Source organism: Acanthamoeba castellanii (genome assembly GCF_000313135.1).
Source record: "Acanthamoeba castellanii str. Neff unplaced genomic scaffold scf7180000084464, whole genome shotgun sequence".
Taxonomy (NCBI): Eukaryota; Discosea; order Longamoebia; family Acanthamoebidae; genus Acanthamoeba; species Acanthamoeba castellanii.
The window spans coordinates 19,799-32,839 of NW_004457293.1; the positions used below are offsets into that span (position 1 = coordinate 19,799).

The window sequence follows — 13,041 nt, forward strand, 5'->3', positions numbered from 1 at the left end:
GGCGAGGTGGCCCCTTCTTGCATACTCACTCTCCAAGAACAACAACAAACAACCTTTGCGTGCACACCCCATGGAAGCAGACACGATGGACCTGCACAACATTGCTCTCAACGATCAAGAAGAAGGCGAAGAAAGCGTTTCCTCGACCTTCGATCATGCTGACCTCTCTGATTCCTCTGCGGTACGCCTCTCCGCTTCTCCACTCTTGGCTAACGGTTGCCACAGGCGAACAAAAGCTGACATGGCACCTTGGGAGGGCAGATGAGCGAGGAGCCAAGGCTGCAGCTGAAGGACAAGGGCACGGTGCTGTTCAGCGACTACATCAAGCAGACGCGCAAGCTCATCAACCCCAACTTCCAGCCCATCTTCGCCGCCGTGAGCCACCTCACGCTCGGCGTGCACGCGCCGCCGCCCACCAATCACCACCGCGACGTGTGGGCCCTGTTCGCCAACCAGATCAACCGACTCGTGCCGGCCAAGCGGCCGCAGCCGGTGGCCATTCTCAACGACCTCAGCTTCTACGCCCGCCCCGGCGAGATGACCCTGATCCTCGGCGCGCCCGGTACGCGCAACTCTCTTGACTTTGAATGGAATTCCAAACTGACCAGCAACGCTTCTGTGGTTCGCTGGTGTGTGCCGCAGGGTGCGGGAAGAGCTCGCTGCTGAAGCTGCTGGCCAACCGACTGCGGGCGGGCAAGGTGCACGGGAGCCTGACCTTCAACGGCAAGGTGCCCAAGCGCAAGCACTACCACCGCGACGTGGCCTTCATCCAGCAGGAGGACGTGCACCTGGCCACGCTCACCGTCAAGGAGACGCTGCGCTTCAGCGCCGACTGCCAGATGCCGGCGGGCGTGGCGGCCAAGGTCAAGGCCGAGCGCGTGGAGGCCATCCTCCAGCTGCTGGGCCTCACGCATCGGGCCGACACGATCGTGGGCGACGCGCTGCTGCGCGGCGTGTCGGGTGGGGAGAAGAAGCGCGTGACGGTGGGCATCGAGTGGACCAAGTCGCCCGGCGTGTGGCTGTTCGACGAGCCCACGACGGGCCTGGACTCGTCGGCGTCGTTCGACGTCATGCGCGCGCTGCGCACCATCGTCAACATGGGCGGCACGGGCCTCGTGTCGCTGCTGCAGCCCAGCTACGAGACCTTCCACCTGTTCGACAAGGTGATGATCCTCACGCGCGGCGAGATCGCCTTCCTGGGCAAGCGCACCGACGCACTGCCCTACTTCGAGCGGCTGGGCTACAAGTGTCGCTCCACGCTCAATCCCGCCGAGTTCCTCCGTACCCACCCTCCCCCCCCTTCTCCCAACACTTCAGCATTTGAAGGCCTCTGTGCTCACCCAAGCGTCTGATGCAGAGGAGGTGGTTGAGTCGACGCTGAGCGCCAACCCGAGCAAGTACCGAGCGGTGGATGAGGCCCAGGCCCATGGCGATGAAGACGACGATGGCGGCGACAATGCGGCGGCGATGGCTGACGAAGATTTCGATTGGCTGGAGCCGAAGGACTTTGTGGCAGCGTACAAGGCGTCGGAGCACTACGCACACGTCATCGACACCATCAACGACACCAACAAGGACCTCGCTCCTCACCCCGACCACAGTGAGCACACAGACGACCACGCGGCCAAGATCGAGCTGGTGGACTACGCCCGCGATGCCAAATACCCCACCTCCATACCTACGTATGACCCCTCTCTCCCTCCCCGTCATGACTGTCTGCCTTTCCTCACAATTGGCGACCACCACTACAGGCAATACTGGCTGCTGACCAAGCGCGCGCTGACCCGCGAGTGGCGCGACAAGACCACCAACCTCATGCGGATCTTCAACACCTGCCTGCTGGCGTGCATCCTGGGCACGCTGTTCCTGCGGCTGGGCTACCACCAGTCGGACATCAACTCGCGCGTGGGCCTCACCTTTGCCGTGCTGGCCTACTGGGCCTTCGGCTCGCTCACGGCGCTGCCGCTCACCATCTTCGAGCGGCCGGTGTTTTACATGCAGCGCGACCAGAAGTACTATCGCACGTCGCCCTATCTCTTCTCCACCATCGTCGCCGAGGTACTCGCTTTCTCTCTGTTTCTTTTGCTCATTGTCGTGTCGACGCTGACGTGTTGGTGGCGGGTTGGCGCGGTGGATGAGTGAAGATTCCGACGATGATGGTCGAAGTGGGCGCCTTCTCGAGCATTCTTTACTGGCTGGCCAACCTCAACGCGGGCGACGATGGCGCCCGCTTCGGCTACTTCGTCTACATGTGCTTCCTGTTCTACTGGGTACGAGAACTCTCTGTCAAGCCGCCACTCATCTCTCCACTGCGAAGCCTGCTTTACTCATCGATCGTGCCTTTGTGCAGACGATGCGTTCATTCACGCGCATGGTGTCGGTGTGGTCGCCCTCGCTGCTCTACGCCCAGAGCTTCGCACCCACGTTCATCGCCATGCTTCTCATGTTCGGCGGCTATCTTGTCCCGCGCGTACGTCCTCTCTCCTCTCTCTTTTCTCTCACCTCGCTCGTGCGAACATCACTCACTGCTTTTTTACTCGCACCAATGAATGGCGTCCAACACACAGATCCACATCTACGGTTGGTGGATCTGGATGTACTGGGCCAATCCGGTGTCGTACGCCTTCCAGGGCCTGGCCTCCAACGAGTTCTGGGGCCGCGAGTACTCCTGCGAGGACTCCGAGCTCGTGCCGCCCACGTCGGAGGCGAACTTCAACCTGCCCTACCCGCAGGGCTTCGCGGGCAGCCAGGCGTGCCCGGTGACGAGCGGGACGGACTACATCGTGAACAGCTACGGCATCTTCGACCGCGAGTGGCTCAAGTGGATCATGGCCGTGTGCGTGATCGGGTGGTGGGTGATCTTCACGCTGGCGACCTACGCGGGCATGCGGTTCGTGCGGCACTCGCCGCCGAAGAAGCCGCGCATGAAGAGCGTCGAGGTGAGCGAGGAGCAGGAGCGCGAGATGAAGCAGTTCAACATCAAGGCCGTCAAGGCCCACCACCTCAACCACACCCACAAGCACGCCCATGGCCACGCCCACAGCGACGACGAGTCCAAGAAGGCCGGCGAGCTGAAGAAGATGGACAGCTTTGCTGGTACGCCACCACACTCCATCCACCATTTCATCACAGCTCAAGCGCCTACTTCGCTGGAGCTAAAACGCCGAGCGTAATGCAAACAACAGACATCGAAGAGGCGCCGGTCAAGGAGGGAATGGAGGTGGAGAAGATGGGCGGAGAGTTCGTGGAAGGAGGAGCGTACCTGTCGTGGCACCACCTGAATTACTCGGTGTTCGCGCGCGACGGGATTGTGAAGAAGAAGGAGCTGAAGCTGCTGCACGACGTGTCGGGCTTCGTCAAGCCCGGCATGATGCTCGCTCTCATGGTACCCCCCTTCCCCCTTGTTGTTGTCGCTTGTGTCAGAAGAGCTCACCATGCTGCCGGTGATGTAATACATTGTAAATGCAGGGGTCGTCGGGCGCGGGCAAGTCGACGCTGATGGACGTGCTGGCGCGGCGCAAGACGGGCGGCAAGATCACGGGCGAGGTGCTGGTCAACGGGCGCAAGACCGACGCCAACCTGTCGCGCATCATCGGATACGTCGAGCAGCAGGACATCCACGCGCCCACGCAGACCATTTACGAGGCCATCGAGCTCTCTGCCCTCGTACACTCCCCCCCCCGACCCCACCCACAAACCCTCTGCCCCCCATCGCCCCCGCCCCGCCGCCGCTCTCCTCACTGACATATGGTCCAACGCGCAGTGTCGGCTGCCAGCGGCGATTCCAGTGGAGGAGAAGAAGAAGTACGCGCGCAGCCTGCTCAAGATCCTGGGCCTGGAGAGCATCGCCAACCGGGTGATCGGGGTCAACGCCGCCGACGGCATCTCGGCCGACCAGCGCAAGCGCGTCACCATCGGCGTCGAGATGGCCGCCGACCCGGCCATTCTCTTCCTCGACGAGCCCACCTCCGGTCTCGACTCCTTCGGCGCTGAGCGCGTCATGACTGCCGTTCGCAACATCGCCGGCCGCGGGACGTCGGTGGTGTGCACGATCCATCAGCCTTCGGCGACGATCTTTGGCATGTTCACGCATCTGCTGCTGCTCAAGAAGGGCGGCTTCACGACCTACTTCGGCCCGATCGGGAAGAGCGAGGGCGACTACTCGGTGCTGCTGGACTACTTCTCGGCCATGGGCCACACCATGAAGCCGCACCAGAATCCGGCCGAGTTCATTCTCGAGGTGACCGGCGCCGGCATTCCCAAGACCGACGACGCCAAGCCCGACCCGGACGCCGCAGAGCACGCAGAGAAGGACGTGGAGATGGGCCACAAGGACGAGAACTTCTACGTCGAGGCCTACAAGCACTCCCAGTTCTACGCCGACACCGAGCAGAAGCTGGCGGCCGGCATCTTCCCGGCAGTGGAGAAGGTGGACGACGAGGAGAAGAGCCGGTGGCGCAAGATCAAGGAGCGGCTCACGAACCGCTACGCGAGCACCTACCTCCAGCAGTTCACGCAGACCATGAAGCGCAGCTTCCTGGCCTACTGGCGCAGCCCCGAGGAGTTCCTCCAGAAGGTGGCCGTGCCGCTGGTGCTGGGCGTCATCATCGGGACCTACTTCCTGCAGCTCAACGACACGCAGCAAGGCGCCTTCCAGCGCGGCGGTCTGCTCTACTTCTCGATGTTGGTCTCCAATTTGCTCGGCATTCGTACGCCCCCCCCCTCCCTCCCTCCTCGTTCTTTTTACACTGTCGCTTCGTTCTTTTCTATGGCCTTAACTCACCACTCTCGTCTTATGAATGTGCAGAGCTGAAGGCCAAGGTGATCCAAGAGCGTCCGTTCATGTATCGTGAGCGGGCATCGCGGACCTACACGTCGCTGGTCTATCTGGCCGGCCTCGTTCTGGTCGAGATCCCCTTCGTGCTCTTTAACACCGTGGCCTTTGTGTACGCTCGCCAGCCATTCCATCATTGAACCGGCCCCCTCTAGAAGACTGTCTCTCACCCTTTGTTGTTGATGTCCACAGGGTCCCGGTGTACTTCATCGCGGGGCTGCAGTACGACGCCGGTCGCTTCTGGATCTTCTTCGCCATCTACCTCCTCGCCAACCTCCTCTCGATCGCCATCGTCTACGCCATCTGCCTGGCGTCGCCCAACATCACGCTGGCTAACGCGCTGTCGGCGCTGGTGTTCACGCTGTTCTCCAACTTTGCGGGCTTCCTCATCACGCGCGACAACATTCCCGGCTGGTGGATCTGGGCCCACTACATCGATCTCGACATGTATGGCATCGAAGCACTCCTCATCAACGAAGTCGTACGTCTTTCGCCTCCCTGTCTATCTCCATTCAGTGTCACTTGATACTTGGATGTCTCACACTTTCGCTTTCGCTTTCGCTTTCTGCTGAGCAGACGGGGATGACGATCAAGTGTTCCGCGAGCGAGCTGGTGCGGGTGCCGATCGCATCGGTGCCGGGCGCGTTCAAGGAGTTCTGTCCGATCACGACGGGCGAGGCCTTCCTCGAGAGCCTGGGCATGTCGGCCGACAACCTGCTGCGCGACTCGCTGGTCATGCTGGGCTGGTGGATCGCGCTCATCGTCGCGTGCGCCCTGCTGCTCAAGTTCGTCGTCCACCAGAAGCGTTAGACCAACCCACCCCTTTCTTCCCCTCAGGAATGTATGATGTCAATAACGCCAACAACAAAAAACGTATCATATTCTTCCTCGTTGGGCTGAGTTCAAGAAGATGAAGAAGGCGAGGCAAGCTTGGCGGCGGCAAGAGCGGCCGGTTTGATGCGCTTGGGCTTGAAAAAGACCAACGGACCGAGCGAGGCGCCTCGCTGGAGCGGCATCTGCGGCTTCCCGAAGTGGCCCGGCATGAAGTTGTTCGACGACACCGTAGCCTCCAGCAGACCCATCCTGTCATGCGCGTCGTCAATCGCAGTTGCCTCATCACCACGCATGCGCCCGTTGCGTTGCGTTGCGTTGCGGTGCGGTGCGGTGCGGTGCGGTGCGGTGCGGTGCGGTGCGGTGCGGCAAGGGTACCGTTGGTAGGCGGCGGCGACGAGTTCGGAGCAGAAGACGCCGGAGAGGTCCTCGCCGCTGTTGAGGGACATGGTGCCCCGCACCATCTCCATGAGGTTCTTTTCGTAGGGCTTGCCGTCCATCTGCTTCACGAACGCCGTCAACGCCTCGAGCGACAGGTCGTGTCGCTCGGCCCTGTGTCGGTTCCGCGTCTAGTGAGTCAGTCTCGCTGATTGAGACACAGCAGAGCAGGCGGTCGGTCGACGTACGTCAGACGCCGCAAGGCGATCTTGGCGCCCGCGTCAAAGTAGGCGTTGCAGTAGGAGTCCAAGTAGCGGGCCACCCGCACGCCCGACGGGCACGATTCGAACACCTGAGAGCAGTTTGTTGTAACGTACACGTTGCTTAGGGGTCGCAAGAGTGGTAGAAGGAAGAAGGTGACGTCGTACGCCGAGATACTGATCAGCATCGCCATCATCGTACTGCGGCTTGACCACCATGGCGACGTGGTCCCAGGTGCTGCCCGTACCCACTTTCGTCACCACAGCGCCCACGTGCGTGCAACTACGCCGGCGCCGGTGTGTAAAGTGTGGCGGTTAGGGACAGGTTAGAACGATAGATGACAGAGGTCGCTGGGAGACGAGGGCGGAGTGCACCAGACCTGAACAGCAGGAGATCGCCGACATTCACGCGCATGGGCATGCTCGCGCACAGCGGCGCACCGAAGTGGGCCAGAATGCCGGTCTGTTGGCCACCATCCATGTCACGACGCACTCACACGCGAAGAAAGCAGCGCCACATACGAGGAGCGAGGTCGAGGAGGGGGGAGCGGGTACGGAGACTGAGTTGAGCTGCAGCTGCAGCCGGAGGTAGCCCGTGGCCGCAGTCTCCTTCAGTTCTAGCGGGTAGAGGCGGGCCTCGCCTCCGTTCTCGTCTCGGACGCTCGCCAGCGGCACCCTCAACCCGCCCTGGGCACACAGTCACATCGTCAAACCTGACCAGGGCCACCTGGGCGATGTCTTATGGGCGCTACCAGTGTATGGGGCTGGTGGCTCCCTTTCTCGTTGATCACGGTGATATGCACATCGCTGGCATCGTCGCCCGTCAGCTCAAAGCTGCAGTCCTCGTTCCAGATACCTATGCCATCGCCGCCCGACACCAGTGGAACGTGTTGGCTGTGTGTGTGTGTGTGTGCGGTATGTGTGTGGTGTGTGTGGCGTGTGTGGTGTGTGTGGTGTGTGGTGTGTGTGGTGTGTGGTGTGCGTGCGTGCGTGCGTGCGTGGCTGGGGAGCGGAACGTACAGCTGGCCGCTCCACGCTTGACTGAAGTGACGTAGACCGCGCTTCCGACTCGCACGACGCAGTACGGGTCGATCGCGCTTTTGCCAGGTCGCGCCAGGCCGAGACCTTCGAGCACTGAGCTCATGACGAGAAGGAAAAGGAGGACGATTGGGCCAACGCCAAGGCAACGATGACCACACAAGAAGAGGTCCTTCTAAGGACGTTGGTGAGCCAATGACGGGGAACACGCACCCACGATGTCGATGATGTTACGCGATGGCTCCTCCCTCTTTGTGAGCAGTAGCTTCCTCTTCGCCTTCTTGGCGAGCTTCCTCTCCTTCTTGCTCTGCGGCGGCGAAACGTCTGGCGCCACGACATAGCAAAGCGTCAGCTATGGCATTGGCCCACCACGCTCCCAATTGTACTTTCACTGTGGTGGGGCCTACCTCCGCTGACCTCCTTCGCTTTGCCCTCGTCGGGTTGCCGCCCGCTAGAGAAATAGCAAAACGAAGGAATGAGGTTGAAGCTCATTATTAGCATTCCGTTGTGAGAAGTGCGTGGTACCAGTTGATGGGCATGAGGGTGAGGTGGACGCGGCCCGATGCGACATTAGTCAGCGGCGCCCACACATCTGACTCCACTTCTACGCGTGCGTGCGTGCGTGGGAGTACACATGGAGGCGAGTGTGAGCCAATCTCACGGCGACCAGCGGCGCTGGACGGTGGTGTCCATCATCGTACCCTGGACGAGGTGGGTCAGGGCGACGGAGGCATCGCCGATCGGGTCGTCCTTGCTGACCCTGTCCCAGTCCATCACCTGCACGTGCAGCACGTCCGCGTCCAGATCTTTCACCGGCAGCGAGAACAGCTCCTCCCACACTGCGCGCACATGGCCCCCGCGCGATCACGTCAGGTCAGGTCCATCGTGGACGCGAGCCAACGGGGCAGGGCAGGGTCGGTAGTCGGGGTAGAGCGGTGGGTAGGTACCAGGGTTGAGGGTCTTGGGGATGGTCTTGCTGCGCACGGAGGTGCCGTTGAGGGTGAGCACCACATAGGGGTCCGACAAACCTGCATTTAAATAAATAGAATAAATTATATTATTGATCATCCTTTATTATTATGATTTATAAATTTATTATAAGGATGATTTTTAATAAAATGAGGCAGGTGACGCGCAACCGTTGGAGTCGGCAGGGACGAGGTCAGTCGCTCGCACGAGCTTGATACGCAGCAGCCTCTCCTCCGCCATCACGAACTCTTTTCTTCTTCTGTTCGAAACAAACAGCCATACAATTTGAATTCTTTGTCGTTACCGTCGACAACGGGTGCCGGGCAACCATCACGACGAAGACGAGATCGCCTCCTCGTGCGGTGCGCGCAGTTCGGCGCTCGGGCTGTACAGCATGACTGGACGAACAGGCCCCTCATCTTCTCCAGTCCCGTCGTCGGTAACGGAACGTTGATGGTGGTGTTGTTCGTCTTCACTGCCCTCCCGTACGATGTCGGCCTCCACGCCGTCGCCGGCTGCAGCCGGAGGATAGAGCGCGTGCACCTTCATCGATATCAGGAGGCGCACGATCTCCTGAAACGACGGGCGCTGGGCGGGGTCCTCCGACCAACAGCTCCGCATGAGGTCCTGCAGCGGCGTTGGCGCAGTGCTCGGGATCTCGGGTCGAAGATGCTTCGAACCCACTTCGAGCACCACCTGAACCACAAAGAGCGACGAAGGCGTGAGCACATGCATGGCCTAGGGCGAAAACGAACAAAAAGATCGATGATGACGAGGCCTAACCTGAAACGGGGGCATGCCGGGGTGAGGGTCCTGACGCGTGACACACTCCCAGACAACTACGCCAAAGCCGAAGACGTCAGCCTTCTCGGTGTAGCGGTCGTTTCGGAGCACTTCCGGCGCGGTCCTGCCCCAGCTCCAGGCCATCAGCACCAGTCCAAAGAGGGAGAGATAGCCAATTATCAATTGAGAGGGGGGGAGCGGGTGGGAACCATGAGGGAGTGCCGCAGGAGGTCATCTGCGAGGTTGTGGGTCGATCGGTCAATATCTTAGACAAGCCAAAGTCGCACACCTTGCATGTCCAGTTATTGTCGATCAGCAGGTTGTGCGATTTGAGATCCTGGCGTTCGAACGCACATCCGCCACCCCGCCCGCACACACAAGACACACCGTCACTCCGTCAGTCGGCCTGCTAGAGCGAAGTGGTGATCAAGGTGATGGGAGACAAGAACAGAAGTACCCGATGGATCACAACAGGCTCGCAGCCGTGAAGGTAGGCCATGCCCTTCGCAGCATCGAGCAAGATCTTACGGACGATGGGCCAGTCCAATTGCACTGTCCTGTGTGGAAGAGAAATGCGAGAGAGGCGCGACTGTAAGGGCAAGCCCAACGATCGTTGTCTTCAAGAGGGAGAACCTACTGGTCGTGCAGTATCTTGTAGAGGGACCCCTTGGGCATGTACTCCATAACGAGACACAAATCGGGAGGCTCCATGTACGTTGACAGAAGTTGTAAAATGTTGGGGTGATGCAACGATCTAAAGATGGCAAAGAAGAAGGGCGTGATCAGTACATGTACAACAAAGACCAGCCGCACAGTAGAAGAGGGGTGTACTTCATAATGGAGGCCTCCTTCTGGAAGTTGTCTAGGAACGCAGCGGATTCCTCTTCTCTGAGCTCGATGAAGTAGCCAGGAAGCTTCTTTACCGCTACCACCGTCCCCTGCCACACTCCTGCACGAAGTGGTATATGAGACTACTTCTCCTACTACGTAGGGGACCGCTACTATGGTAGATGAGTGGGGCCGTACCCTTGAAGACATCACCATAGCTGCCTCGGCCGATACGACCGAGAATCTTGATTTCAGTTACTTGGATCTGCTTCTTCCAGTTCTGTCCAGCGGCGCTCCGCTTGCGTGGCCGTCCGTGGTGGTGGCCACGCTCGGCGCCGAGGACTTCCTTGGCTTTGGCCGGATTGCCCAGGTTGCCCGTAGGCGTGTTAGATAGCAAGGCAGTGTTCTCCGTGGTTACCAGCAGCTCGTCCGACCCGGTAAGGTTGTTGATCGTGTCACGGGTCGGTGGCTTGGACTCGCAATCACCGTCATCGTCGTCGTCGTAGGTGCTGTCTCGTCCGCTTGTCCCTTCGCCCTTGCTCCCACGCGCCGCTTTACCGGGGATCTCGGTGTATCGACTCCGCCGAAGCCTTCCGCGCGACTTGAGGAATAGAATGATGCCGAAGCAGATGGTCGACACCAGAATGACAACGCCGATTAACGCAGATATCTAGTAGTGAGTACACACACGTAAGTTAGGTCAAGCCTCATGATGAGATCATGCGCGCAAAGTGGCGAGGCACGTACTAGAATAGCGATGAACTCCCACCGGCTCATGTCAATATTCGAGCCTCCGGTCGAGTCCTTGGCATAGATGTGGATGTCTGCCGCGTTGAGCACGAGCAGGCCAGAGTGCAGCTGAAGCGAGAGGATGTTGGGTGCCTGGGGGCCGTAATCGTAATCCGGCAGACCAGCAGTCTGGGCACCACCTCAACAGTGTCAGCCAGTGTGTTCGCTGAACGAAGCGAGAAAGAGAGGTGATTGTAAGCATGTGTGCCTACCCCATAATGTCGAGAGGTGGCCTTATGCAGATATCCGCAGTTCCGGCACCCCTGACACTTGCTCGCATTGGCTTGGAACTCAAGGGAGGCAATCGCCTCTTTTTGCACCTGCACATCGAACGCCGTGTGTGTTTCATCTGCCATGGCGAGGTTAGGTAGGTTAGGAAGCTTCATCGCAAGCCAGCAGAAGATGGAAAACGAACTTGGCGAGCATTCAAAGCGACCATAGAGATCGACCTCCACCCAGCCGATTCGCATGTTGGCCGGAAGCTGTGGGCACGCACCAACTGTTAGCGAAGACGCGGAGACACGAACGCACAGAAGGAGAAGAAGAAGCGTACTGGGTTGGAGAAAGACTTGGAGCCGCCGCTCCAGTCACCGCCTCCCTGGCTCGGGTCCGAGGCCGCCCAACCTTCTGGCCACGACGTCAACCCTGAGTTCGCAGCCGTGTGACACAGATGAGCTCATCTATTCTACCGGCATGTCACAGCAACTCTGCCAGGAGGAGAAGAAGGGGCGAGGGCAGCAGCACCAGTATCATTGCAGGCAGCGCTCAAGGGGGCGGAGCAGTTGGTGCCACCGGGCCACACTACTCGTACGGTAAATCTCTGGTAGTCGGCTGCGCCTGAGGCCGCGTTGAGCGCCAACAGCAGCAAGAAGGTGGCCACGACGGTTGCCAGCATCGTCGTTGCAAATGCAAAGAAAGCCCCCTCTCGCAAATGTCGATTTCCGAAATGGCGCGAGACTTATGTACAAGATGGTGGAGGTGGAGATCGTGGTGGGAAAGAGAGGAGTAGAACACGGCCTCAGCGTCGCTGCATAAGAAGAAACGGGAACGTTGGAAATTGATGGAGGCACGAACGTAGCACGACAGCGGGTCGAACTGCTTCGGGGCTGGTGGGTCGAAATTTCCCTTTGTTGTTGCTGTTTTCTCCTTTTGGTCGCCCTACCGGTCCAGCTGGCTCACTGCTAGTTGAAGCCCGACCGACCACTCAAGGAGGTGCAGCACAGCCAGTGTGCAGGGCACGTACTTCGACATAAGCACACCCTTCAAAGAATAGAGGAGAGGGAATAAATGAAGATTTATTACAAAGATGAAAATGTGAGAGGCGGACTCAAGGGAATGAGCACGCGATCATCAACAGAAGACGGGGCTGCTCTCGGCCCAGGTGTCGGAGAGGACGTGGAAGTGCTCGTGCCTGAACATGGTGTAGAGCACGCACAGCGCAAAGGCACAGAACACGTGCCAGATCGCATGGCCTAGAGGAGCAATGCATTGCGTGGTGAGCATTCATCGTGCTCCAGACCAGGCAAACAGGACAACAGGCTGGGCCTTGCACGTACCCTGGAAGACCGAGGTGGGCGAGCAAAGGATGCTATGCCTGTCGAGCGTGTGGGCCGCGTATCCGATCACGAACAGGATGATGGCTGCGAAGAGCGGAGATCTCAGTTGGCGGATGACTCAGTTCACTTCATCAATCGGTGATGAGTGCACGTACCGGCGATGAGGAGCTTCTTGTCCCGGTTCCACTGGCGCTGGTTCTGGACGTGGTGGTAGATGTAGTAGATGAAGGTCAGGACATCGAGCCCGAGGATGCCGCCCATCACGAAGTCGCGCAGGATGTCGTTGTAGATGCTGAAGTCGAAGAGGTTGTAGCAGAAGAAGGCGAAGGCCGCATAGCCCAGGAACATCGCCATGACCTTCTGGTACACCTTTTTCTGTTCCGACTGCTGCTCGGACGACATCAGGTAGGCGCTGTGAGGCGAGGCCGTTTGGTCCTTGGAAGCCGCAGTGGCCTGACGCGCCTGCAATAGCAACATCAGGGTGGTGATCGAGTGAGTCATCACCACCACAGGCGCTTGCGGAGGCCGTGATCGGCTCGCATTGAAACAGAAGAAGGGTGGGGACGCACGATGGCGATTCTGAGGAAGTTGTAGAAGAAGGGGAACGCAGAGATGGAGAACATGGCGAACTCATCGTAGTGCTTGCCCTCCCTGCATCGGCAAGAGTGGTACCAGAACGTGCCGCACGCGTGAATCACATTCGCGACTACACGAGGCAACTATGTAGTCAGTACACACGCGCTCTTCTCGTCAAACGAGTCCAGAGGACAAGGGG

At 59.5% G+C, this 13,041-nt stretch overlaps 4 protein-coding genes across 4 annotated transcripts; 1 reads left to right on the forward strand and 3 right to left on the reverse strand.

The window, feature by feature from the left end:
* Positions 1-85: 85 nt before the first annotated feature.
* On the forward strand, positions 86-5,644 carry ACA1_027020 (ABC2 type transporter, putative; the record flags this gene model as incomplete). The annotated part of the gene is made up of 14 exons (XM_004334210.1): positions 86-181; positions 262-562; positions 643-1,281; positions 1,358-1,682; positions 1,752-2,058; positions 2,145-2,270; positions 2,351-2,470; positions 2,568-3,096; positions 3,186-3,385; positions 3,469-3,666; positions 3,764-4,709; positions 4,808-4,946; positions 5,027-5,315; positions 5,411-5,644. The coding sequence occupies 14 exons, from the start codon at positions 86-88 to the stop codon at positions 5,642-5,644; spliced, it is 4,449 nt and encodes a 1,482-aa protein (XP_004334258.1).
* A 92-nt stretch (positions 5,645-5,736) lies between these two features.
* Positions 5,737-8,550, reverse strand: ACA1_027030 (C2 domain containing protein; the record flags this gene model as incomplete). Its single annotated transcript, XM_004334211.1, has 14 exons — positions 5,737-5,917; positions 6,044-6,217; positions 6,292-6,395; positions 6,472-6,586; positions 6,684-6,766; positions 6,859-6,990; positions 7,056-7,159; positions 7,324-7,437; positions 7,555-7,665; positions 7,749-7,792; positions 7,867-7,945; positions 8,043-8,180; positions 8,289-8,369; positions 8,481-8,550. 14 exons carry the CDS (start codon positions 8,548-8,550, stop codon positions 5,737-5,739), a joined length of 1,530 nt encoding a protein of 509 aa, XP_004334259.1.
* Positions 8,551-8,640: 90 nt separating this feature from the next.
* ACA1_027040 (protein kinase, putative) lies at positions 8,641-11,605 on the reverse strand (the record flags this gene model as incomplete). The annotated part of the gene is made up of 12 exons (XM_004334212.1): positions 8,641-9,048; positions 9,094-9,217; positions 9,303-9,430; positions 9,551-9,650; positions 9,731-9,847; positions 9,925-10,042; positions 10,120-10,591; positions 10,669-10,839; positions 10,923-11,059; positions 11,126-11,192; positions 11,264-11,334; positions 11,455-11,605. 12 exons carry the CDS (start codon positions 11,603-11,605, stop codon positions 8,641-8,643), a joined length of 2,064 nt encoding a protein of 687 aa, XP_004334260.1.
* A 455-nt stretch (positions 11,606-12,060) lies between these two features.
* On the reverse strand, positions 12,061-12,889 carry ACA1_027050 (uncharacterized protein; the record flags this gene model as incomplete). The annotated part of the gene is made up of 4 exons (XM_004334213.1): positions 12,061-12,182; positions 12,267-12,350; positions 12,422-12,728; positions 12,836-12,889. 4 exons carry the CDS (start codon positions 12,887-12,889, stop codon positions 12,061-12,063), a joined length of 567 nt encoding a protein of 188 aa, XP_004334261.1.
* Positions 12,890-13,041: the final 152 nt, after the last annotated feature.